This window comes from Periplaneta americana, chromosome 13 (assembly GCF_040183065.1).
Source record: "Periplaneta americana isolate PAMFEO1 chromosome 13, P.americana_PAMFEO1_priV1, whole genome shotgun sequence".
Classification (NCBI taxonomy): domain Eukaryota; kingdom Metazoa; phylum Arthropoda; class Insecta; order Blattodea; family Blattidae; genus Periplaneta; species Periplaneta americana.
Genome location: NC_091129.1, coordinates 134,843,583 through 134,867,569, shown reverse-complemented (window position 1 = coordinate 134,867,569; position 23,987 = coordinate 134,843,583). Strand labels below are relative to the sequence as shown.

The 23,987-nt window shown below is 37.1% G+C and overlaps 1 protein-coding gene across 1 annotated transcript in view; it reads right to left on the bottom strand.

Annotated features, from left to right (window-relative positions):
* Window positions 1-1,522: 1,522 nt before the first annotated feature.
* Window positions 1,523-23,987, bottom strand: part of LOC138712454 (maltase 1-like) — a 37,217-nt gene continuing 14,752 nt past the window's right edge. Inside the window, exons 4-10 of the mRNA XM_069844279.1 lie at window positions 22,577-22,702; window positions 17,559-17,752; window positions 16,547-16,745; window positions 11,742-11,997; window positions 6,281-6,476; window positions 3,772-3,915; window positions 1,523-1,703 (exon numbers count right to left, since the gene is read on the bottom strand). Coding sequence (XP_069700380.1) covers window positions 1,631-1,703; window positions 3,772-3,915; window positions 6,281-6,476; window positions 11,742-11,997; window positions 16,547-16,745; window positions 17,559-17,752; window positions 22,577-22,702 — 1,188 coding nt within the window. The 3' untranslated portion in view covers window positions 1,523-1,630. The remainder of the gene's footprint in view (window positions 1,704-3,771; window positions 3,916-6,280; window positions 6,477-11,741; window positions 11,998-16,546; window positions 16,746-17,558; window positions 17,753-22,576; window positions 22,703-23,987) is intronic.

The following is a 23,987-nucleotide window of genomic DNA, read 5'->3' as shown; positions in this document are numbered from 1 at the left end:
ATGGCCTTCGCCTTGTTTACATTTATCTTCATTCCATACTGCTCACACCTGTCATTGTGCTATTTCTGCAGGGATCACGTGCACTCGAATTGTCATTGCCAAATATTTCCTTTGTGCCAAATCCAAAATATGATCAGAAAAACATGTTATCTTACATAAATATTGTCGTACCATCGGATATGTGCCCCTTCAGCGCTGTCGTCGTTCTTGGAAAAGTTAACGCCTGTACTCACTCCATTCCACCCGCTTTCCTACCACCACGTTAAACAGCAGGCCACGAACCTTGCCGAATAGGGATGTTGCCAAACTTCCGTCAAACGGTGTCATAAATAACTGGTCCTCCATGCTACAGTATTATTTCTTTCAATCAAAATACATCTTGTATTTATACATTTTTTAAACCTAAATCCCACGTCTCGAATCACTTTCCGTAGTTTTTCTCTCCAACCTTGGAAATTATTGCTTCTCTTGCAAGCTTCAGTAATTTCTTCAATGTTGAAACTTCTTTCTGAACGATATAAAATTCTTGTATCTTTCTTCTTAAAATACATCGGTTCATATCATCTACAATAATTAAAAGTTCCCTTGGTCTGTTCTTCTCTGGTGATTCTAGCTTTTCATCTCCTGCACAGACTCCCTCTCTCCTGATTTTCTTTATTAGGAGTTCTGACCTGTCTATATAAATTAGATAAAATGTTGTATTATTAATATTAGTTAAGTAAGTAATTTTAATACATAATCAATTGAAATAAAATAAGCCTCACCTGTGATATCAGTTGCTCTTTTCGTTGCCTGATTTATAGGAAACAGATATTGACCTGTTTGTTTCTCTTCATCGCAAAATGCTATTGCGTACTTGCTTAATAATATTTCTTTCACCACTCCGTGCTACAGTATTCATGTTGAGTTGACAACACTGGACTGCAAGTGCAAATATTGTAAACTGTTCCGCAAGAAGGCCAAAATTGTGAGTAGTGGGGGACAGAAAGGGAGAGAAAAAAGAGAGAGATAGGAATGCAGGGAGAGAAATGAATTACTGAGGCTGAGAAAGAATTAGGGTCAGTTCGCATATCTTACGGGGGCACAGATCCGATGGTCCGACTATAGAACAGATAATTCCGCCTGCAAGCTCTTTCACTTGCCAGTAAATTTGTATAATTGAAATTTTGGCTATGATTTCTAAAATATTTTATATCTATACTTCGTTGCATAATGTCTGACAGGAGAAGTAAACATTGCCGGCAGAGGAGGAGAGAAGTATAATTGCTATTCAACCAATTGCAGAGGTCTCATTCCACACTTGCCTTGAAGTTGAGCGGTCTGAAGCGTTCTACCTCCGCCCAACTTCAAGTCAAACGTGGAATGAGACCTCTGCCATTGGTTGAATAGCAATTATACTTCTCTCCTCCTCTGCCGGCAATGTTTACTTCTCCTGTCAGACATTATGGAACGAAGTATAGTTCCAGGATGATTCTGTCTCGCGAAATCAAGATCTAACTTTGTTGAAATTAATACTGAAGAATTAGACGTTATGTATAGAAATATTAGTTTATTTTTATAAGTAAACATAACATTGTAGAAACTACATACAAATTAGACAAGGAGTAGAGATTTATAAAATCATATTTTCTTACAAAGTTCCAGTCGTAAACACAAAAGCTTCTTTCGGTGCAATTTCAAAATCAGTGGTAGAATGAGTATGCCTGCAAGAGAAACATAAAGATATCTTAAGTCGAACAAGGATGTAACGCAAATGATTTGAATAGTTTCAACACAAAATAATGATTTACAAGAAAAAATATTTGTTACCTACGAAGATGATTTGTACAGCTAGAATATTATGTTATTTCTTAACATGTGATTAGTGAAAAAATTGTACACTTTTGCATAATGGTATAAACTTTATTTAACTACAAAGACCCTTCGGAGATGAGATTATATCCGAATATTCTCAGGATGTTACTTTTGAGCTGATATAGGAATAATGAATTGCCAATCAGGAATTTCTTCCCATAAGAAGGTACTGTGTTTATAATTAGTTATTTAACGATGGTATAAGAACAATGCCGATATCTATCGCAGTGGAATTGATGATATGCAAATAGTTTTTGGCGAGATATTCACCTTCGTAAACTAAATCAGTCAGTATTCTAATGAAAGTCAAGAATTTTGTTTAGTTCTTCGTTTTGAAAAGGCCAGTTCGGGAGGTGGTACTCAGAAATGAGGATATAAAAAGAAATTTGTTTTGGAGGATCAGTAGGGATGGTCAGAAAATACCGCTATGAAATAGTTTTCCCCACCATGAAATTATTTGGTGCTTATGACTTTTCTCCGTCATGGAATGATTTGGTGTTGATGACTTTGCACCCCCATGCAATGGTTTGGTGCTAATTACTTTGTTCCGCCATGAAACGGTTAGGTGTTCATGACTTTACCCCGCTATGAAATGGTTTGGTTCTCATGGTTTTGCCTAATCTTCAAATGGTTCGGTGCTCACGACTTTGCTCCTCCATGAAATTGGTTTGGTTCTCATGGCTTTGCCTCGTCTTGAAATGGTTCGGTGCTCACGACTTTGCTCCTCCATGAAATTGGTTTGGTTCTCATGGTTTTGCCTCGTCTTCAAATGGTTCGGTACTCACGACTTTGCCCTTCCATGAAATGGTAGGTACTCATGACTTTGCCCCTCCACGGAAAGGTTAGGTGCTCATGACTTTGCCCTGCTATGAAATAGTTTGGTTCTCATGGCTTTGTCTCTTCTTCAAATGGTTTGGTGCTCATGACATTGCCCCTCCATGAAATGTTTGGTGCTCATGACTTTGCTCCATCTTGAATGGTTTGGTGCTCATGATTTTGTCCCGTTATGAAATGGTTTGGTGCTCATGACTTTCCCCAGTCACGAAATGGTTTGATATTCATGACTTTGCCCCGTCTTGAACGGTTTGGTGCTCATGACTTTCCCCAGTCACGAAATGGTTTGATGTTCATGACTTTGCCCCGTCTTGAACGGTTTGGTGCTCATGACTTTCCCCAGTCACGAAATGGTTTGAAGTTCATGACTTTGCCCCGTCTTGAATGGTTTGGTGCTCATGACTTTCCCCAGTCACGAAATGGTTTGATGTTCATGACTTTGCCCCGTCTTGAATGGTTTGGTGCTCATGACTTTCCCCAGTCACGAAATGGTTTGATGTTCATGACTTTGCCCCGTCTTGAATGGTTTGGTGCTCATGACTTTCCCCAGTCACGAAATGGTTTGATGTTCATGACTTTGCCCCGTCTTGAATGGTTTGATGCTCATGACTTTCCCCAGTCACGAAATGGTTTGATGTTCATGACTTTGCCCCGTCTTGAATGGTTTGGTGCTCATGACTTTCCCCAGTCACGAAATGGTTTGATGTTCATGACTTTGCCCCGTCTTGAATGGTTTGGTGCTCATGACTTTCCCCAGTCACGAAATGGTTTGATGTTCATGACTTTGCCCCGTCTTGAATGGTTTGGTGCTCATGACTTTCCCCAGTCACGAAATGGTTTGATGTTCATGACTTTGCCCCGTCTTGAATGGTTTGGTGCTCATGACTTTCCCCAGTCACGAAATGGTTTGATGTTCATTACTTTGCCCCGTCTTGAATGGTTTGGTGCTCATGAATGTCCCGTAATAACAATAGTAACTGCTACGGATAAATGCTGTGATAATGCTTCGAGATCTCAGGCTTGAATTACATAAATAGCCTGTAATTGAGGAGAACATTTCTAGTTTATATCAACTGTACTTACCCTGGCATGTGTTGTGATTGTATGTTAACAGCATAAATTGTAACCGTATCTCCCAGCCAATCGAAAGCATTTTTGAGGTTCACAGTTTCAGTTTGATCACCCAAATTCACTAAAACTATGTAAGAGTCTTCACCTTCAAGGAATCTGAAAAGAAAAATGTACTGACATATTTTTTGTCACTTCAAGTTATCTTTAATTAGTTTGGCTGAAATAAGAGTTATGCAAAATATAAATTTTAGTGAAGAGTATAATTAGATGGATATGGAATGAAACTATTTTCCAGACAGAATAGTTCAATATAGCTTGCAAGAATACTAAAACAAATAGGGCTATTAAATCAGTGTAGGCTATTCTTCGGATAAATGTCCTCAACGAAACAAGTGATAAATGGAATCAACATTAATGTAAATTCCGGATAAGAACTTCCTCTCTAAATCGCTATTTTATCCAGAAGTCTAGTGGGACACATCGTATTTCTGTATTTTAACCTATTATATTATACAGAATTCAGTATAAATAACTCTCTAAATATCCTAGGGCATACATAAATCGTTTCTGTAATCACAAATGATAGCCTACGCATTATAGCCTATTTTGGAATTCTACAAAGTACAAGGAAGCAACTATTCAAAATATACAGTATGAATCCTATGTCATTAATTTCAAAGAGTTATTCTTTCAGATATAGCAAACAAAATGTTTAATACAATTTTGCTCATTTTTGCTTCCTTTTCGAGAAAAAATGGTTTATATGAAATATTTCGTAACGTGATTTGTGAAATCTATAAATTTAATTGCCAATATTTTCAGTCAATTTAACAGAGCGGTGTATTATGATAATAAGTGATTGAAAGATTTTTAGTTTTGTCCTTTAAATATACATAAATTTGAACCGATCAAATAAAAATTTTCGTTTTTCAAAGGAATTTTACAATGTTGCATTTGTTCGGACCAATTTTCTGCACATGTATTGGACAAAACTAAAATTCTTTCAATCATTTATTATCATAATACACTGCTGTCTTAAAATGACTTTAACATATTGGGAATTAAATCAATGGCTTTCCCAAAACACGCAATGAAATATTTAATATAAAACAATAATTTTTTCTCGAAAAGGCAGCAAAAACGAACACAATTGTATCAAACTTTTTTGTTTGAAATATCTCAAAGAATAACACCCTGAAATTAATGATATTACTTACGGTTCATTCTGTAAAGTATTGTGACCATGTCGAATTACTACTGACTATAAACATTGAGTTAAAATATAAATATTCCATGCCAAATCCAATTTTTTTCACAAAGACAAGCTATGTTGGATGGCATTCTAAATCAGACATTAGGCCTATACAAAGCATATTTCTTATAGCACAGTATGTGATAATTCAAGTCGTGTTTCATGTTACTATTCGTTACAGATCTTATAGACACGTTAATAAATTTCTTTAATTAATTATTGTCTGCTGCTATCGCTTAATGGAAAGATTTTACGCTTCCCGTTCAAGCGGTCCGTAGTTCGATTCCCAACTTCGGTGGAGATTTTTCCTCATTCCACGGCACTGGGTGTTTGTCTCTTGTCTTGTTCTTGTCCTGTGATGTCTCCGCGGTGGACCTACTGCTGTCCACACGATAAGGGAGGGCCGAATTGTGAGAGTTTAATTTGGTCCAAGGACACTCTTCTCTACACCGTACTGTATTTTAATTCGGTATGAAGGAGGAGGTTAAATAGTAAGACAAAAAAGAAGAATTTTATTGATATATTATGAACTATATATTTTAATGAATACTTTCTACAAGAATTCATAGAAATTCTTAGAAGATGCAGCGACGATAGAAAATACTTGTAGATAAGCTAAGTTTAATTTTTATTATAAGTATGTAACATCAAATCATAATCAATAAATTGGAAAGCAGATATACTGAGGCTCCACACCGTAGCGTCGTGGTCCGACCAAGACATCGTGACTTGACTCGCGTTGCGGAATGAGCGCTGGTTCGAATCCTCATGGGGAAGGAATTTTCTCATGAAATTTGGGCCAGCGTATGGGTCCGGTGGCCATCCAGCATTATAATGAATTTGAGGAGCTGTGATAGGTATCGGTATCGATTTCGAGACCAGCTATAACTGCTGTGAAGGATCATCGTGCTAAACCACACGATACCCCCGTACTGATTGGACGATCGTTCACCTCTGTTGAGGAATGTGGACGTGAGGCCAGCAGTCGGCTAGTCGGTGTTAGCCCTTTATAGGCTGTCGCGCTATGGAATACTTAACACGCACTGGGAATGTTTTAAAATATCCATAAAGTTTTTAAATTAACAAACTAATTTGAATTACAGATAATTGAGACATTGGACAAGCTAACAGATGCCAACAAACATGTCAAATTTGTAAAACTATTACTATCTATGAAACCGGAACAGTTAAAGGTACCTGAGAGATAATACAGGTGATGTAGCCAATGCAATATTTTAGGAATGTAATATGATACATTTTTAAATATACCTGGCGAAAGCAAGCACCTTCTCAGACAAGGCATTGACTTGGGTGCCTCCCTGTCGAATAGTTGCAGTCGTGCGTAGTTCCGTCAGCTGTTTGTAAACTTTATAATGACTCTTCTCTGCAGCTTTCTGAGCTGCCAAATTCAACTCCTTGTAATTTTCATTAACTGGCAGCCATGTTGTGGAATTGGTTGAGAATCCTGTGTAAGAAATATATATATATACATATATATATAATGTATTTACAAGTAGAACAAAATTGGTATTACGATTTTGTACCTTGCTAGATTCAATATGAAGAGTCCACTGCAAGAATGATGGATGTCACTTTCTTGTTGAAAATGAACCAAGACTGTCAGTGTATAGCTTAAGACATATAGAATGTACATAGAGAGTTATAGGGCATTAACACTGATAGTCAATGTCCAGTAATGATCGGAAAATCACAGTTAAGCTTTGAGCGCTAAGCATTTCAAACTTTCAATTGCTTCTCCTGCAAAATGTATTCCAAATGACATCCATCATTCTTGCAGTAGACTCTTCATATGTAACCACAGTCTAGTATATACAGTCACGAAGCTTGAGTTGTTGACGGTACTAGGAACAATAGACTGTGCCGGTACTATTTCGCATTGTCTGTAATGAGGCGATAGCAGCGATCCTAGTGGTTAGCAACTATCTATGGATGCATATTTACTACGTATTGAGCTTCGTGACTGTATATACTAGACTGTGATGTAACTTTTATATTCAAAACAGAGACTCCTCCACTCTAGCTGATATTATTGAGTAATTTCTAACCAAAATCAAAGTTCCTGAAAGTGATAGCTTAAAATTTTTATTTCCCTCATTATTCTCTAACATTATAATCATTCAAAATTCTTACCTTATTCGTCTCAAAATTTAGTCATACTTCTCAATTTTAAGGGAAAAGAATGATGAAATTTATAATTTCTTTGTTATTTGTTCAACATTTTCAATTTACGAAATCTTAAGCACTTTCAACATTTTCTCACAAATAACTTGGAAGTGCACTTATACCCCTTTGCTTCTGACCCCATCATATGAGATTTTCCACAAATATAGGGCGAAGTCTCGATCTCACTAGTGCGAAATATAATCCTAACACCCACACCTGTGGAGTAAGGGTCAGCGCGTCTGGCCCCGAAACCAGGTGGCCCGGGTTCGAATCCCGGTCGGGGCAAGTTACCTGATTGAGGTTTTTTCCGGGGTTTTCCCTCAATCCAATACGAGCAAATGCTGGGTAACTTTCGGTGCTGGACCCCGGACTCATTTCACCGGCATTATCACCTTCATTTCATTCAGACGCTAAATAACCTTAGATGTTGATACAGCATCGTAAAATAACCCAATAAAAATAATCCTAACAATTTTTAACTAACGCTAGATAACTCCACAGTTGATAGAGCGTCGTTAAATAATGTACTGTAACAGCAAGAATTAAAAGGTTTACTGACGTAAAGATCAGCGGATTTTGCGCCATGTTTTCTAACCTAGTTCATGAGTCATTCATTGCGTGTTATGGCTACGATTTTATAAATACTCGTAGATTTTTTCCCCAGGGAAACTTATATGAAATCAAATGGGATCCCGCATACGCGTTGTGTGTATGTAGGCGAAGCGAAGAGTCGTCACTAGAGAAGTCTCGGAGCAACCAAGCGTCTCTCTTCGCTTCGCACTAATGACCGGTGGGTAGGAGGAAGTGACAAATGTTTATATTCGTCACCCTTCGGACACATTCGAGTATTTATCGGGTGGACTTCCACCACATCGTCGCTCGGTAGAAAATGTACCCTGGGGTACATGTTCACATTTTAGTTATTGTGGTGTGGTTATTGTGCGTGCCCACTGCCTGCCGTTCTTTTAAGTTTTTATAGCATTAACGCGTTAACAGAAAACTTTCCTTTTCATTTATTTCATGAAGTTAAACTTTCCATTTAGGCTTCTCCTCTTCCTACATACTGGCAATAAGAATAAGCACATACATATTTCATTTAATTTAGGATGCTCCCTGTTATTATTATTATTTTTATTATTATTATTATTATTATTATTATTATTATTATTATTACTATTATTAATTATTCACTGTGGGCTAAAGCAAGGAGATGTACTATCACCTTTACTTTTTAACTTTGCTCTAGAGTACGCCATTAGGAAAGTCCAGGATAACACAGAGGATTTTTGGAATTGAACGGGTTACATCAGCTGCTTGTCTATGCGGATGACGTGAATATGTTAGGAGAAAATCCACAAACGATTAGGGAAAGCGAGGGAATTTTACTTGAAGCAAGTAAAGAAATAGGTTTGGAAGTAAATCCCGAAATAACAAAGTATATGATTATGTCTCGTGACCAGAATATTGTACGAAATGGAAATATAAAAATAGGAAATTTATCCTTCGAAGAGGTGGAAAAATTCAAATACCTGGGAGTTACAGTAACAAATATAAATGATACTCGGGAGGAAATTAAACACAGAATAAATATGGGAAATGCCTGTTATTATTCGGTTGAGAAGCTTTTATCATCCAGTCTGCTGTCAAAAAATCTGAAAGTTAGAATTTATAAAACAGTTATATTACCGGTTGTTCTTTATGGTTGTGAAACTTGGACTCTCACTTTAAGAGAGGAACATAGGTTAAGGATATTTGAGAATAAGGTGCTTAGGAAAATATTTGGGGCTAAGAGAGATGAAGTTACAGGAGAATGGAGAAAGTTACACAACACAGAACTGCACGCATTGTATTCTTCACCTTACATAATTAAGAACATTAAATCCAGACGTTTGAGATGGGCAGGGCATGTAGCACGTATGGGCGAATCCAGTAATGCATAAAGAGTGTTAGTTGGGAGGCCGGAGGGAAAAAGATCTTTGGGGAGGCTGAGACGTAGATGGGAAGATAATATTTGAATGGATTTGAGGGAGGTGGGATATGATGATAGAGACTGGATTAATCTTGCTCAGGATAGGGACCAATGGCGGGCTTATGTGAGGGCGGCAATGAACCTCCGGGTTCCTTAAAAGCCAGTAAGTAAGTATTAATTTTTATTATTATTAATTGTGTTCATTATTAATAATTGTCATTATTGAGTGTAATTAGTTACCACTGCCACCGGGTATATACCCATTTGCTGTGAGAATACATACATACATACATACATACATACATACAGTTCCTCGTCTGATGAAATAGATCTGTCCCTCATTTTGGAAATTATTGCACTCACTACTGATTAAAGCAATTTACAATGACTATTACACTCTTATTACGTCATACTACTTTTGACCAATAAAACGGTACGAAAGGACGTATTTCAACCAATCATGGCTGCTTATCGCACAATTTTATCGCGTCCCTAGCATTTGTTTAATTTTATCGCGTCCCTAGCATTTGTTTCTTTGTTTGCCAACATTTGAAACTGCGCTGGTCTGGACGTCAAAAATATATATAAAATTACAAACCACTCCAGTCGATGCACAGCAGTTTCAAATATGACTCGCATTGGCATTCAAGAACAAGAATTAATAAAAATCACTGATCATACCTATGCATCTTCCGAAATCCGATTTACAAATAAATGAAGAGCACCATTCGGAAATCCTGAATAAGTTGAATACACCATGAAGGCCTAAATCAACGAGTTCCACTTCTATTATGCACACGTCCAATATAACATCAATTGAACCACCAACCACATTCAAATTTGAAAACTGTACATTCAATAATTATTCCTTTTAAAATTATTCATTCGGAAATTCTGAATAAGTTGAATACACCATGTAGGCCTAAATCAACGAGTTCCACTTCTATTACGCACACGTCCATCTATTGAACCACCAACCACATTCAAATTTGAAAATTGTACATTCAATAATTATTCCTTTTAAAATTATTCATGTTTATTTTTTATGTCATCGTCGTTAATTAAAACTTTTCTAACACTTGTGTATATTAGTTAGGTTATGTTATAGCTTCTGCTCTGAGAGGATAAAAAGAACTTCTGCTATATGATATTATGGATAGTCACGTATCAGAGATTGTTTAATATTAAGATTTATTGAATAGTAATCATTACAGCGTCTGTATAAAGACACTACTGCCATCTAGCATGCATCTAGCGTAATATTTGTAATGTTGAGATGGTACAATAATACATTTGAAGACAGTTGTATTTTCGTAAGTCAATTAATATTTTATTGTATTGGAGTACTTCGTTACTTCTAATCTTTATATACTTTCTTCTAATCGCGTAATAGTCAATTAAATCCCACTCGGGTTTTGATTTTCTCTAGATAAATCAAAACGTCTAGTGAGATTACTGTTGATAAACTCTGTATTGTGGTGACTAACATCCCAGATCACAAATGTAACCAGATAGATCATCGCTATGTTAAATTCGTTTGCACTTTGAAGAGAACAACCTCCAGGATCGCCACCCGTCTGCCGTAATCGAACACGAGATGGCAGTACAGTCGCTAATGCAATTCAAATGGGAATTATGACGTGACTCTTTATGTAACAACTAGATGGCAGCATAGTAAACCTGACAAAAGTTGACTTCAAAGCCTATAAGGCCGACCTATCTGAGGGGTTCACAACCAGAGTGGACCAAGTCCATCTGGAATAGTTCTGAGATATCGAGTCGTAAAGTTCCTGGCACACGCTTAGCAACCTTCACCTTCCATAGGAAATGCTGCCCTCTGTGGAGTAACAAGTGAGTTATGTACTTTGTTTGTTATGGCAATGAATAAATCTAAGTTTTCTTCATCCTAGATTGTATTAATCCACAAACTGATCACTGGTGGACTTGGTCCACTCCGGTTGTGAGCCCCTCATATGATCTAGGTTAATATGCAGTACAGAAAATCAATTGTATTTTTTATTCATTTTAGTAGATTATTTTACGACGCTTTATCAACAGCTTATGTTATTTAGCGTCTGAATGAGATGAAGGTGATAATGCCGGTGAAATGAGTCCAGGGTCCAACACCGAAAGTTACCCAGCATTTGCTCATATTGGGTTGAGGGAAAACCCCAGAAAAAACCTCAACCAGGTAACTTGCCCCGACCGGGAATCGAGCCCGGGCCACCTGGTTTTGCTGCCAGACGCGCTAACCGTTACTATACAGGTGTGGTAAAATCAATTGTATGGATGAACCTGCATCAAGGGGCTTCTCTTCACATCGCTGCCCTGTAGTGGACGGCCAGTCCTGAAATGACGTTTCTCTTCGCTGCACCTAAGTGGGGGAGCACTTTATATATGTTCATCCATATAGATGCTTTTAAATGTAGTTTCAGCCTAACACTATGGAAAGTTTCCTTGCTGGACGAGATTCAGTATTGACTGCAATGCTACACAGCATTAAATTTGTATGCCCTAACTACTGCACGGTTAATTCTTTAGTTTCTACCCAGTTTGAACTTGCGTATGAAATCTGACCTGCGCTCGTGGTGTCGTCCCATTGGAATGGGGTCCTCTCTAGGTCACGAGTTCGCTCCAGGTAGTGCTCGGGTCCAGCATTAATGCCCTGTGGATCCCTGCACTGGTCCCAGGTGATGTACGTATTCTCCATACCGATCTCCTCACCGTAGTACGTGACCCCGATGCCTGGCAGAAGCTGTGCCAAGAAGTTCATTCCATCGACGAGCTCCGGGCCGTAACGCGTGGCTACTCGGTGTTGGTCATGGTTTCCGAGCTGCAAAATAAACATCACACACCATTATACAGGGACATCATTTTATTTTTACTAACATTTTTAATATTAACCTGGCTATACCTTTAGAGAACCGGAAACACCGTTCGCGACCCCTTCCACGACTGGAGTTCGATGATACTGGCGTAAAACACAAACACATCACTTTACTAGGTATAGGAGGGAAGAAAAGTACTTCATCCATTTACGTAAACCAGGAAATATCGCAATTTTGAGTTCGACAATTTTCATTAGGTTTTTGTTTAAACAAAATGCGGTACTGTATTCACAATAAGTGTTTTTACTCACGAACTGAGTTATCCATGCGAACGTATTCATTATGCAGTGTATATTATACTGTCTACAGCACATTAGCGTACAATTTAGAGAATTAAGTTAAAATGAAAAATAATCATAATATGGATATTTAAACACATATTTGAAAATGATGGCCATTCATTTCGATACAGGCTTCAGTTCTTTTGTGCATATTATCGCACTATAGACTATTGCATCTAATTCCAATTGCCAGTTTCGTTCTTCGTACTAGTAACTCATGTTGAAATAATTCTGTACCTACTCTATAAAAGAGTACCTTACGTACTGTAAATTCAGTCTTCACTTCTGCCCGATCCGCACAGATAAAATTACTCAGACATGCTATCTACTGTCCGTCCAAGTGGTTATGCCGCAGGATCGTAGAAAGGGGGAAAATCACGTGACAGTTAATTACTTAACGAGGCCCTTTTATTTAAGTTATTTGAAACAGTTGTATAATATCACATAAACGTCCAATTCCTAACAGAAATTAATGTTTTCAGAAAAGAGCTAAGACAGCCCAGCTTTTACAGAGGGGCGTGCTGAAGCAGGTGGGGGAAATCGGGATGCGACGTAGGCAAACGGACAGTAGCTGTGCGAAAATATGATTCAATATTGAAACCTCTTTCGTCACTGGAAAACGCGAACATATTTCTGGAACGTACTATACTCACTAACTCAGTGCTCTTTACTATATGCGGTCTTGATTCTGTCTGGAGGACAGTTGGAACTTTATTAGTAGAAGAGGTGGGAGTGAAGTACATTAAAAAACTGAGGTACAATAAAAATTGAAGTAAAAATAAAATTATGTCCCTGTACTTACATTTAAAATCACTGCTAAATTACCTCCAAACGTCGGAAATTGTTGTGTAGTGGACAAAATTCCTTATTTACAGACTTTTCTCATTATTGAGATCCTTTGCTATTCTTAAAGATCCACTAAAAGTTAATGCTTCTTAGTAAGCTATATTTTAGTGACCAGCTTCCGAAAATAAAAGGTGAAAGTAAGTTCTTTTAGCCATCAAGAAATAGGCATTGGAGCATAAATGATATAAGAAATTACAGCGTATCATAGTCATGATGTGTGTATATAGGTTATATATGCTATTGATTCGGAAAATAATTGAGGTATTTATTTTGTTATTATAGCGTACCTTACTTTTTTTTTTATAAAGATGGGACATGACAGTTGAGGGGTTAGGTACAGTTCACAGCAATAAAATTTTGGATATATTCAACACTTTTTCCTCCGTTATTATATCTTATACAATAATGAAAATTAGTATGTGTAAAATACTGTCCTTCTGCTATATGAAAAAAAAAATATTTTTACGATTAAAAAAAATTATTTATATATATATTTTTTTCAAAATTCAAAATGTGCGGTTCACTGTGCAATGATGAAGCTTTTCCCTCATACATAACTCATAAACTTGTTAACTTTTTTATGTTCTCTCTTTCTTTTATTTTATTGCTGAAACTCATGTTTACAATATCATACTCTTTCAACTACATTCCTTAATAAATACTACTTTTTTATTTTGTGTTAGAAGAAAATGCTGATATTTGACCATTTTGTAAAATGAATTTATTCTTTATCAGACAATCTATCAACGGTAGAGAAGTGATCTTGCATCATGTTGTAGATATGACAAGCATAAATACACACAAAAATGTCATTACAGAATGTTGGATAATTTATGAATTATGTGGGAAACGCTTCATCACTGCACAGTAAATTGAATTTTGAAAAAAAATGTAAATAATTTTTAAAATCATAAAAATATTTTTTCTTATAGCAGAAGAGAGTGTTTTACTCATACTAATTTTCATTATTGTATAAGATACAGTAATGGAGGAAAAAATATTGGATATTTCCAAAATTTCACTGCTGTAAGTGTACCTAACCCCTTAAGCGCCCAACTTGGAACTACAGCGCTATCTTGTCAATATGGGCGACCAAACGATCAGATGATGTGAGCATCGTGAAACCCTCAAATTGAATTTGCTTGAAAAAATTCATACTGATATAATTTTCATATCGTATATTATACATTGTAATTTTCTTACAAATCATCGGTTCCGTTTTAGATATAGCCAAAGAAATGGACATTTACTTCCTTTATATGAGGACTGTGCTCTCTGGTTTGAGGTTCTTGCTGATATGTACAGTAGTGCAAAAAAACCGGACCGACCCTTGTAGCCGATTTCAGAGCCTTGTTTGCTCAGAGCACGATAGACTGGTAACTAATACTTTCGTGGTTCGAATCTTGCCTGGGAAGGAAACTTTTTTTTTGTTCCCTATTCAAATTTATTCCCAATACTTTTCGATTGCAGCGATATTTTATACTTAATTAACTTATTATTTCCAGAACATGAATTTTACTAACAATCGAACAGTATTGGGAATAAATTTGAATAAGGAACAAAAAAAGTTTCCTTCCCAGGCAGGATTCGAACCACGAAAGTCTTACTTACCAGTCTATCGTGCTCTGGAGTGAACAAGGTTCTGAAATCAGCTACAAGGGTTGGTCCGGTTTTTTTTGCCACTACTGTACATCTCACTTGACGACATACGTCAGAGAAAGAACAATTGTTTGTACACACATGAAGTCTGATTGATTATTGTAATACTGCACGTAGCTAATCGGCGATGTTGCAATGGAAGGGGACAGGAACTGGCCACTCTATCCCATTATCTCCCTGTTTAGTTACCTCATGAGGGATGCATTATTGGTGTGACACTAATAAGGTTCAAACCGGTCTTCGGACACTTAACTAAACATGAGAACTGGTTGTCTTTGTTCTTTTGTTTGTCCGGTGTTCTCTTTGGTGGCAATGAGCACGCCGAACACAAGATCAGTTATTTTCGCTATTTGTTAGTCTCACAAGATTGGGTAGGCCTACATATCGCGACTAAGAAGCCCAACCCTTGACGGTGCTTTATGATAAGTAAGATTCGGATAAAGTTCGGAGGGTAAATAGTACGGTAGGTCTTTGGCTATATCTAAAACGGAACCGATGATTTGTAAGAAAATTACAATGTATAATATACGATATGAAAATTATATCAGTATGAATTTCAGCAAGACTCTCACTTTGAGAGAGGAACATAGGTTAAGGGTGTTTGAGAATAAGGTGCTTAGGAAAATATTTGGGGCTAAGAGGGATGAAGTTACAGGAGAATGGAGAAAGTTACACAACACAGAATTGCACACATTGTATTCTTCACCTGACATAATTAGGAACATTAAATCCAGACGTTTGAGATGGACAGGGTATGTAGCACGTATGGGCGAATCCAGAAATGCATATATGAGTAGAGTGTTAGTTGGGAGGCCGGAGGGAAAAAGACCTTTGGGAAGGCCGAGACGTAGATGGGAGGATAATATTAAAATGGATTTAAGGGAGGTGGGATATGATGATAGAGAATGGATTAATCTTGCTCAGGATAGGGACCGATGGCGGGCTTATGTGAGGGCGGCAATGAACCTCCGGGTTCCTTAAAAGCCAGTAAGTAAGTAAGTAAGTAAGTAAGTAAGTAAGTAAGTAAGTAAGTAAGATTCGGATAAAGTAGCTATATCAGGATACGCAACCTTGGTCCTTGCGTTTTGTTTACATACGTTAACTAGTTGTCGCATGTACCCCAGTCGACAGTCGTGACGACATATATTCAGTTGTTCTCGGCTGTACTGTCCATTCACTGATGTTTTAGCTAGGGGGTGGGGAGTGCTATTCCCAGCAAGTAGAGTTTTAGCTAGTGGAAGGAGGTAGTGTTTACTTAGTCTGAAGCAAGTCAAGGTCCTATCCTATACAGTCATACAGCATATCCTGATACAGCTACTCTATCCGAACCTTAATTATAACCTTCATTATACAAACAGAATTCATAATTTTGGTTGCCCTCGGTAGCGTAGTTGGTATAGCGCTGGCCTTCTATGCTCGAGGTTGTGGGTTCGATCCCGGCCGAGATCGATGACATTTAAATGTGTTTAAATACGACAGGCTCATTTCAGTATATTTACTGACATGTAAAAGAACTCCTGCGGGACAAAATTTCGGCACACCGGCGACGCTGATATAACCTCTGCAGTTGCGAGCGTCTTTAGATAAACTATAATTAAAATTTTCATACTTTTGATTTTATTTCCGATGGGTCCTGGTATATTTTCTCTTACCACTATTTGCATTTTAGGATAAGTTTAACGACAAAAGATCTAACAGTTGAACTTACCACCCAGTTCGGTGTGCGGTTGTCGATCATGTTACTCAAGTAATCGTTAATTACGTTGCTGAAGTCATAAGCACTGGACCCGCCGTTCAGATCGGTTATAAATTTGAAGTTGAATGGGAAGTGTGCTCCTGGATTGTCCGGCGTACCATAATAAGCCATAAGTTCTTCTGTGTTTCCGTAAACTTCCAGCATAAATATTCTGTAAAATAAAACGATAATGTGTGAAAAATTTATAAAGTTGAACAGAATTACAAAAACTATTGACCAAGTTTACTTACATTTGTTTAACACGCTTATGAAGGACAGTGTATTGTAAATGTAATGTGAACCATAACAGCTGATTTTATTTTATTTTTCAGTTTATCTAGTTACGAAGTTTGGAATTAAATCAATAGATTTCCAAAAACACGCTATGAAATGCTTCATATAAAACATTTTATATCATCAAGTAAAATTTTATAAAATTTTAATGTTACAATAATACAAAATTATTGAACAGTAAAATAAAATAAAGTGAAAGATTCGAAAGAAAAGGTGCAAATATAGAGATTCAAACACAGAATCTCATGCAAATTAGTCTGCAATCTACACTTATAATCTACGTTTATTGGATCTACTTTTCAGATAAAATAGCTGGGTGGGAGTTTTAAATAACATTAACGTAGGCCTACCTAGGTTATGACTTCCAGATTTAGTATTAAAGAATACCTATGCTCTCAAAAATACGAATAATGCTTGAAATCAGATCACACGAGATTTTCAATATAATTACGAAATTATACGAGTCAAGTGCATTGAGATACAAAGTAGCAACACCGCCCATGAATATTTGAACTCTGCTCTTGAAGATGGAACACTTGCTGTCCAGAGTCAAATGGAAAATTAGATATGCACGATATTGTAGATTTAAACATAAAAACACATTTAGAAAGAACATGTGAGAGGGGAAACCGGTAGCTCAAGATGATAACAAAAAAGATTATAGATAATGCTTCGGCATCATTATACTCACTCTGTCGTCCCCAACTCGGCACTCTTCTCATCCAGAACCTTGCGCCACTTATACACCATATCGTAACTTTCTGGGAGGTTCTGGGGTGGCCCCGTCTCTGTATCAGGAACATCTATCGGGCCCTCAAACAGACATAGAATGACATCTACTCGAAATCCGTCGACACCCCTGTCCATCCAGAACCGAAGAACATCCTGCGAACAATACAGGTGAAACAACTTACAAAGAAAAATCACGGTGGAAATTTTAATATTTACTTACTTACTGCCTTTTAAGGAACCCGGAGGTTCATTGCCGCCCTCACATAAGCCCGCCATTGGTCCCTATCCTGAGTAAGATTAACCCATTCTCTATCATCATATCCCACCTCCCTCAAATCCATTTTAATATTATCTTCCCATCTACGTCTCGGCCTCCCTAAAGGTATTTTTCCCTCCGGCCTCCCAACTAACACTCTCTATGAATATCTGGATTCGCCCATACGTGCTATATGTCCTGCCCATCTCAAACGTCTGGATTTAATGTTCCTAATTATGTCAGGTGAAGAATACAATGCGTGCAGTTCTGTGTTGTGTAACTTTCTCCATTCTCCTATAACTTCATCCCTCTTAGCCCCAAACATTTTCCTAAGCACCTTATTCTCAACCATCCTTAATCTCTGTTCCTCTCTCATAGTGAGAGTCCAAGTTTCACAACCATACAGAACAACCGGTAATATAACTGTTTTATAAATTCTAACTTTCAGATTTTTCGACAGCAGACTGGATGATAAAAGTTTCTCAACCGAATAATAACAGGCATTTCCCATATTTATTCTGTGTTTAATTTCCTCCCGAGTATAATTTATATTTGTTACTGTTGCTCCAAGATATTTGAACTTCTCCACCTCTTCAAAAGATACATTTCCAATTTTTATATTTCCATTTCGTACAATATTCTCGTCACGAGGCATGATAATATACTTTGTCTTTTCGGGATTTACTTCCATACCCATCGCTTTACTTGCTTCCAGTAAAATTCCCGTGCTTTCCCTAATCGTTTGTGGATTTTCTCCTAACATATTCACGTCATCCGCATAGACAAGCAGCTGGTGTAACCCTTTCAATTGGAAATTTTAATAGATACGTAATTTAATATTTTTACTGCGTACGTTTTGTCGGGCTGTACTACGTGAACTCACGTTTGAGAATAAAACATAGAAGAAAAATGTCATTAAATTACATTTTCTCATGACATATGTTGGTTAGTAACTAAACTAAGGCCGTGTCTCAAAGCTCAAGTCCATGCTACACACTAGTGACTAGCAACTACGTGTCTTGCAAACTACACACTAGGGAGCTTCGGACATGTATGCTTGAAACATGGCCTTCTTCACAGACTATTTTTCTAAAAACCATGACATCACGGTGCAGCACTGAATTAAGAAGGCAGTGTCCTAATGCAGTTTCATTACGAGTTATGTGGAAAAGATAAGGCCTAATATATTACAATAATGTTTGTGCGAGATCGTGCGTATTTGCTTGTTTTCCGCACAGAACCAATACGCGGTAAGTGTGAAATACCACATTCAGTATTCCCAACGTAACACACATAACAATTTCCCTCTTCTTACCGCTTAAGCGCGACATTCATTTTACTGCTTTAGGCTTTCAACATATTATTGTTAGAGACGTTTAACATAGTAATGATTATAAATTGGAAACTTACCACTGCAATTTCACCTAAATTGCAATGTTAATTATTGTTTTTAAATATTTGCAAACATTAAGTAAAGTCTACTACTCCAGGAAACTTATTGCATTCCTGATACATGTAACATTAAGGAAGCCGTGAAAAAATCAACAAGATTCCAGATGCCGATGTTATTACTGCAATATGTTATATAAATAATATTGTTAAAATATTAAAATGAAAAATAAATCATTACATAACCTTACCGTTTGTTTTAAGTTCGCATTTATAGACTGGGGAAAAAAAAAAGACAGACGTATATCACGGCCTGCTGGAGTATAGTAAACACAGAAAACATTTTATAGCAACAATGTTAAAGAAAGATATTTTGGTTTTCCGAAGTTGCCGTCATTAAACAGAAACCAACATGGAGATTTCAATTGCAACTAATTAGAAATTCGTTTTTCAGGTATGTAATAAACGATCTTCGCACAAAATTATGTACGATACACAAGCGGTATGTTTGTTTTCATGTTCTCGGAAATTAAAAAAGCTCAACTACGTTTCGCTTTTTCAATCTCTTCCTCGAATATGAAAACGTGAACATACCGCTCTTGTAACGTATATTACTATTAAAGCATTGTAAAGAAGATTCTATAATGTCAATGTTCAAAGTTAACGTCATATTCTACATCATATTTACAGTAGTGGCAAAAAATCCGGACCGACCCTTGTAGCTGATTTCAGAGCCTTGTTCACTCCAGAGCACGATAGACTGGTAACTAAGACTTTTGTGGTTCGAATCCTGCCTGGAAAGGAAACGCTTTTTTTTTGTTCCTTGTTCAAATTTATTCCCAATACTTTTCGATTGCAGCGATATTTTACTACTTAATTAAGTTATTATTTCCAGAAAATAAATTTTACCAGTAATCTAAAAGTATTGGGAATAAATTTGAATAAGGAACAGGGAATAAATTTGAATAAGGAACAAAAAAAGTTTGCTTCCCAGGCAGGATTCGAACAACGAAAGTCTTACAAGCAAACGTTCTGATGGGGGCAGATGAAAAAGTTACTTTTTTTCTTCCACCATGTTAATAATGTCAAAAGAAATGCTTATACAGATTTTGGCCCCTCGACAGCAATTACCAGGACCGTAAAAAAATAAGTTCGCCAGAGGCCGTTAACAGAAAGAAAAACACAATTTCATTGGACAAATTTATTAGAACAGACACAGCAATTATTGAGCTATTTTTCAACGTAATTTCCACCGGAACTGAGACATTTCCCATTTCATGGAATCGATAGAGAGAGGTGCAGACGCAGTCAAACGCTGGTTCCGATCTGAGGCGGCTGACTTCTACGACACAAAAACTGGTCCCATAGTATGACAAATGTCTCAATTTCAATGGGGGTTATGTTCACAAATAGCGCAACAATTGCTGTATCTGTTTCAATAAATATTTCCATGCAATTGTGCTTTTTTGTATAAACGGCCCAGGGAAAATAACTTTCTGGACGGCCTCGTAATTGCGGTCGAGTGGCCAAAATTTGTATAAGCACTTCTTTTGACATTATTAACATGGTGGAAGAAAAAAAAATAACTTTTTTATCTGCCCCTATCAGAACATTTGCTTGTTAGTTACCAGTCTATTGTGCTCTGGAGTGAACAAGGCTCTGAAATCAGCTACAATGGTCGGTCCGGTTTTTTGCCACTACTGTACATTATTTCACTTCCAAAGCATATTCAGATGTCATAACCCCATTTGCTGATGAGGTATCCATGTTTGTTTAGTGTACAAGTCATCATTTTCGTTTACTAGCCACTACGGACTTGATTGCTATGCACTACGTAGCTTTGGATCATGACTTCTGACGTCACATCCGGCTTTTTAGACAACTATCTAGTTCACTTCAGCTGAAACTGTAGCTTTGAGACACTGCCTCAGTACGGTATGTCCGAGAATGGCGTGCAATGAAAGGAAAGTAAATATGAAGTTAAATATTTTATTGTCAGAAATTGAACTTACAGATAAATAATTAAGAAGAGGTTTTAAGCTTCTACCTCAATGGTGCCATCCACACCTGTGGAGTAACGGTCAGCGCGTCTGGCCGCGAAGCCAGGTGGCCCGGGTTCGAATCCCGGTCGGGGCAAGTTACCTGGTTGAGGTTTTTTCCGGGGTTTTCCCTCAACCCAATAAGAGCAAATGCTGGGTAACTTTCGGTGCTGGACCCCGGTCTCATTTCACCGGCATTATCATCTTTATTTCATTCAGACGCTAAATAACCTAGATGTTGATACAGCGTCGTAAAATAACCCAATAAAATAAATAAAATCAATGGTACCGCTGTTGAAGATAACTACATTCAGTTGTTAAATGAGGTTGTAATTAATGACAACGATTCAACAAAAAATTGATTGTGTTTCATGGGTTATAGGTTAGAATTAAAATCAGTTACATGCGTCCAAGGTAGGCTAACTTTAGATTAGTGCAGGGGTTCTCAGCCTTTTGAAGATTGTGAGTACTGCCCAGTAGTACTAAATGACCGATCACTATGGAATCTAATATTTTTAACAGTCCTACGTATATCAATACATAAATAAAATAATTAACATAAACACATTTTTTTAAATTCTCATCAGGGTAATGAAATCCTTGAACTCGGAATTTCAGTGATGTCCAAAGAGAAGTAGCTTGTAGCTATATGTAACAGTCTTGCAGATTTGAATCAGTTAATCATGATCTTGCTTTGTCCTTTTCTTTTTCTTCCGCAAATTTAAGTTGTCCCAAACATAGGCAGACATTTGAGAGAAACACTCCGCAATATTTGGGTTCTTTTTGTAAATTCTGCTTCACAAGAGCTATGAATTTCTGTTTTTAAAACAAATATTTCAGCCCATCCCTCTCCACCGCTGAACATGACTACTTATTTCCCTCGAAATTATTCAAATCAACTTTATAGGGAGTTATACCTGAAAGCTTGATTTGCATAATACACGTCACTGTACGTTAACAGAAAACCACAATAAGTCACACAGAGTTAGTGTGCACTCAATGTTGGTTGCTTGACGGTTGTTAGCCACTTTGAAGTCTGTGGATATAGAGGGAAAAATTGGATCGGTGTCTGATAGAGTTCCCGGGTAGCTCAGTTGGGAGAGCGTTGGTACGTTTAACCAAAGGTCCCGGATTCGATACCTGGCCCCGGAACAATTTTTCCCTCGAAATTATTCACTTATGCTCATGTGAACAAACCCGTATGTACAGTCAAGTAACAGCTAACCTGTTTCATCGGGCAACAAGTTTCGCTCCCTGGTTAGTTGTCTATGATATGCACTCATGTCTGCTTACCGTCATATCCTCTACAACTGCAGGGTTGCTGTAGTTTAGATCGGGTTGCTTGGGGTCAAACCGGTGTAAGTAGTACTGCTGTCGTTCATCACGCCACGTCCAGGCTGGGCCTCCAAACGCTGCTTGCTGCGAAATAAAGATATAATTAACTCTAAAATTATAGTCACACCAAGGTAGTGTAGGGAAGAGTGGTGATAATTAAATCTATTATTACTGCTTCTTTGCGAATCCCTTTTATTTCCTGATATGTATAATATAATATTTACTGTACATAACTAACACATATTTTGAGAGCCGGTTTTCAAAGCGTGATGCACAGTTTACATATTCTGTACTAAAACATTTTTACTAGAAAACTGGTGATTACAGGGGACAAAAAAGATAAAGTAATTTTGGAACTGGAAAGATTAAGCTTAAAAATACAAAAGCGTTACTATTGTAGTAGTAGCAAAAATTGCAAGATAGACAATGGATTTCTATCCTGATACACTAGTTTTTGTGGGCTGTCATGCCCTGACCTTCTCTTATGGCATTCATGTAAAGGGACTCGTCAGTGATTCCTATACGATAAAAACATTTCAGTACAAAAGTTTAGTTAAATATTTATAGGCTTTTAGTGTTCAGAGTATAATAAAATTTCCATGATTATATAATAAATCATTCTAAATTCAGTGGCATAAAAGACAACTAATTAGTTTCTATCCAGGTGAAAAAAAGGGTCACAACTGACGATCTGTTTCCTACTTAGCTAAATGTAGGCCTACCCTCAGTTTTTAAGTGCATATTATAGCTCGAACGGAACCTGGTGAAGCTTGACCTTGATGGCGAAATCAGTTCTACGGGCGGTTAGGAGTGGAGGGGGGTAACGCTTGTTCAGTCTCGCTTGCATCTCGTCACTGTAACATCGGCCGGTAGCCGACCCCACACCACATTATTGCTCTCTTCCTCCAAGCTTCACCAGGTTCCGCACGAGCTATACTTGCTACCATCCCCATTCATATTTCTTGTGTTTTTTTAAGTTATCAAGTAATGTAAATTGTAAATTCTAAAGTAATATTTAATTAATATTTCACCCCTAGAGAATCAGAAATAAAATTTAATTCAATTAACAATTTTTGACATTTTTTTCAACGCATATTGTATATATTATTTTCTTATGATATGTGTCTCATATTCATAAACCTTAGGTCTACTTTGTAGAACACAGACAGAAGATAACACTGCAAAAATTTCATGTAAATAGATTCAGTAGTTTCAGAGAAAAATACACTTAAGTTTGAAAAATATTAATTTACAAGAAACTGTAGGCCTATTTGATGGGAAAAAGGCTGTATGAATAACACGCACTGCCATATTTACAGATTCTGTTTAAAGGACTTATCCAGGGTGCTAATTAACGGGGAGGAGGGAG